This window comes from Microtus ochrogaster, unplaced genomic scaffold (genome assembly GCF_000317375.1).
Source record: "Microtus ochrogaster isolate Prairie Vole_2 unplaced genomic scaffold, MicOch1.0 UNK40, whole genome shotgun sequence".
Classification (NCBI taxonomy): Eukaryota; Metazoa; Chordata; class Mammalia; order Rodentia; family Cricetidae; genus Microtus; species Microtus ochrogaster.
The window spans coordinates 3,095,989-3,100,170 of record NW_004949138.1 but is presented as its reverse complement, the minus strand read 5'-3'; the positions used below and the strand labels follow the sequence as shown (position 1 = coordinate 3,100,170).

General features: G+C 38.9%; 1 protein-coding gene across 1 annotated transcript in view; it reads left to right on the top strand.

Annotated features, from left to right (window-relative positions):
- Positions 1-1,420: 1,420 nt before the first annotated feature.
- Positions 1,421-4,182, top strand: part of Sgo1 (shugoshin 1) — a 14,407-nt gene continuing 11,645 nt past the window's right edge. The window contains exons 1-2 of the mRNA XM_005368756.3: positions 1,421-1,562; positions 1,980-2,176. Of these exons, the coding sequence (XP_005368813.1) occupies positions 1,421-1,562; positions 1,980-2,176 (339 nt within the window). The remainder of the gene's footprint in view (positions 1,563-1,979; positions 2,177-4,182) is intronic.

Below are 4,182 nucleotides of genomic sequence, written 5' to 3'. Positions count from 1 at the left end.
AGTGAGCGGCTGTGAGCCGCCGAGGTACGAGGCGGGACGGGTGGTGAGCACCGGGGGCACCCGACGGGGCTAGGCCTTCAGCTCTCGGGAGTGTGCAACCCGCGCTTGGCAGGGCTTTTGCTGTAGCACACATCTTGTAGGACGTTAGCTTGCTTAGTTTATGCTAGCAAAAACTCCTTAGATAGGACTTTGCTTTTAAAGTATCTAATAGGGGCTGAGGATATGCCTTGCTGATAGATTTTTGCCTAGCATGCACAAGACCCTGGTTCAATTTCCTGCGCGCGAGCACGTAAACAATCTGTAATCAATTTTAACTCCACCAGTTATTCAATCTCAGACATCTCTAGTGCAAATTTTAAAAACTTGGTGGTGTTAGGGTGGCTGTCTTACGCAACCTATTCGTACTTTAAAAGAGTAGTTGCATTTATTCTGTTAGACACTCCCTCCAATCTATCGTACATATACATTGGTAGAAATACCTTTAGATGAGATATGGAGTACCTATTTAAGGCCCCAGATATGCACGGAGGAAAAATAAGTCCTGGGGAAATTACCCAAAAAAGGAACAGATTCAAAAAACCAAGAGAAGAGAATCCGTTGTGGTGAAATTTTATGTGTACATTGCTGGTGGCAACAGTTTGCATTTTGGAGATCTGGAAGTTGTAGTCAAGGATACAAACTTAATGAAAAGTAGCCTGGCATGTTGAAGCATGTCACTTTGCTTTAATCACATTGATGTTTTAATATGGATGCATGTGTTCTCTGCCCCCAAAATAAATAATTAGTAAGAATTGCTAAACAGCCCCAGATATCCATATAATTGCTTCTGAACTAATACTGTAATCCTAAACACTAAAGGTTGGTCATAAACATTGTAAGAAAAGTAAGGCAAAGTGTGTGGCTCACATATGTGGTTCCAGATACTCAGGAGGCTGCGAATATCAGCGCTCTTAAGTTCAAAGCCAGACTGTGTAACATATTCAATAAGCAGATCCCATAGTGCTTAGAATATTGTATGCCTCCAATGAGTATCTACTAGAAAATGAATAGTTAACACTTACTACTACATTTCTTATGAAATGGCAGAAGATTATTTCAGAAACATGAATGACATTTTACAGGATTTTTTTTCTTATCATGAGCTTGATTCTAACATCTGCTTTTGTTGAATTGTTTTTGAAATGAGTTTTACTATGTAGCCAAAGCATGAATTCATGTTCTGGGTGCCATAACCATCTTAGTAGCTTGGATTATGCCACAACACCTGACTTAGTAATATTTTAAAGCTAAAAAACAAAATTACTGCCTTTTTTTGAAGTAAGTTTACAATTTAGTCTTTCCTTAATTCCTTTTTCCTAAATTTTATATTTGAAAGTATCTGAGAAATGTTAATTGTTTTTTTTTTGATTCATAGACAAAGATGGTTAAGGAAAGGTGTCAGAAAAAGTCCTTTCAAGATAGTCTTGAAGATATTAAGAAGCGAATGAAAGAGAAAAGGAATAAAAACTTAGCAGAGGTTGGCAGACGCAAGTCCTTTATCGTTGCACCATGCCAAGTACCCAGTAAGAGACTTCTATGATGTCTTTATATACCATTCTTGTGCGCTAGTGTGGCGTGTGTGGGGGGGGGGCAGGGCTGTGCTAGAGGAGAAGTTCTGGAGCCCTGCTATTTATTTCTCTCTGTTCTATTCCCCTGCAAACGTTCTCTTACTGAACCAGAATTAGACTGGCAACCAGCCAAGCTCCAGAGATCCTCCTGTGTCCATAACCCTCCAACACCTTAGTTCCTTTCCTGCTCTGACACACAGTGATGGGGTTACTTGTGTGTATGACCACATCTAGCTCCTTATGTCCTCTGGGCTTCATTGATTGATTGATTGATTGATTGATTGATTGATTGATTGCTCTTAACCACTGAGCCATCTCTCCAGCCTGTTTCACCTTCTAGGTGTAAGTTTAATTGAAATTTTTTTCTTATAGCTAACACTGCTACACTGCTGAAAAATTACCAAGATAACAACAGGTTGTTAGTTTTGGCTTTGGAAAATGAAAAATCCAAAGTGAGAGAAGCCCAAGATATCATCCTGCAGCTGAGAAGAGAATGTTACTATCTTGCTTGCCAGCTATATACAGTGAAAGAGAAGCTAACTTCCCAACAAAGTAAAGACATTGATCAGGTATGTTCATTACAAAACTTTCTTATATAGTTTTTGCTGTATGAAGTGCAGCTTTATAAAGCTCTTTATTTGAGATATGGAAAGTATTCTAAATACTATTTGGAGAATCACTTAAAAATAATTTATTATGTTTATTTATTTAGGTGTGTATATGAAGTTCAGAATACAACTTCCAGGTGTTATATAACATAGGACATACATTCACGTACCTTCACATATAATATGTGCATAGTAGACAGTGTAGAGAATAATTGCTTCCTGGGTGCCGTTCACACCTGTGACTTGTGACTCCAGAAGTCGACATGCTAAGTCGGGAAGATTCAAGTTATTGACTAATCTGAGTTGTACAGTGAGTTCTTATCTCTGAAAAGAGACTTCTAAGATTTTGTTTTTGTTTTGTTTTTTGGTTTCTGTAATAGTAGTAGTAGTTGTTGTTGTTATTTGATTTTTTGAGACAGGGTTTTTCTGTAGCTTTGGAACCTGGCCTAGCCTCAAACTTGGAGATCCACCTGCCTCAAAGGCTTGCACCACCACCGCCCAGCTTGGATTACATTTTAAAGATTGTGTTCTTTCAACATTTTAATCTTTTTCCCCTTATTCAGTAAATTACAAGGGACCAGCCTATCGGCATCTGAATCTCCCTGATGCTTTCCAGAGTGTGTATATATATATATGTGCATCTGGGCATGTGTGTGCTAGTATGGATGCACATGGAGGCCAGAGGCATCAGAGCTGTAGTTACAGGCAGTTTTCTGCCACTACACATCCTTACTGCTGAGCTAGATCGTCAGCCCCCTCCTTTCCAGAGTTTGGCTGAAATTCCAAGGACTACTCTTCAGTGTCTACGCAATGGCATAAATGCCAGAACAGTAGGGAGAAAATTCTGCTATTGTACGCTTAGTGCCAGCTCTCAACGTTCCCGGTTAAGTGTGTTGTTACTAGTTGCTGTATATTCTTAGCATTTAAAAGAATTTTTTTTTCTGTTGTAGATCTATGTGTGTCACTTGTTCTGAACCACTTTGTACTTGTTCTTCAGTGTTCAAGGTTGATTTCTCGGTAGTAGAGAGCTCTTTTGTTTGTTTGTGACAGGATATCAATATGTAGACAGAGATGTACTGCCTCAGCCATCCAAGTGGTAGGGTTAAATGTGTGTGCCACCACTAGGATGTTTTAGTCTAAGAAGGTTTTCTTTGGTTGGGTCTATAGCTCAAGAGTAAAATACTTGTCCAGAATGCATAAAGTCCTGAGTTCTTTCATCCTCAATGCTGCAGAAGAAATTGTGGGGAAAAAAAGGGAAGATTTGGAGCAAAGACATTCTAGGGTAAAGGTGTTTGCCCCTTGTTGATGGGACACACATGAGAAAGAGAGACCTGACTCCCCAGAAAGCTGTCCTCTGACACCCACACACAGCATGGCACGCCTTCCCACCAAATCAATAAATAATACTTTAAAATGGAGAGACGAAAGAAGGGGAGTTTTAAGACATGTTTCCTTCCTGTCTTTACTTAACTTGCTCACTAACAGTTTTATAATAAGTCTTTATATTTTTAAGATTTATTTTAATTATTTATGGGGGGGGATTGTGCACATGCATGCAGGTGCCCACACAGCTCAGAAACTTCAGACCTCCACCCACCCAGGGCTGGAATTATAGGCAGTTATCCAACATAGGGGCTAGAGGCATAGGAGTGAGTGCTAGGGTCCTAGCACTGAGCTTTCTCTAGTCCTATAATTCATCTCTTCTATTATATTGCTACTATACAATTAAATATTCATTTCTCCATTATCTTGAATAATGTTACTTCTTTCTTTCTTTCTTTCTTTCTTTCTTTCTTTCTTTCTTTCTTTCTTTTTTTTTTTGTGAGCAAATTTCTTAACTTTTATTTTCTTATTCCCTGAAATGGGATCCATGGTTTTGCATATGCTAGGCAAGTGTTCTATCACTGAGCCACATCCCTATCCCCTCTAGTTATTAACTGGTAGTAAAAGTTAAATAATTTTATATA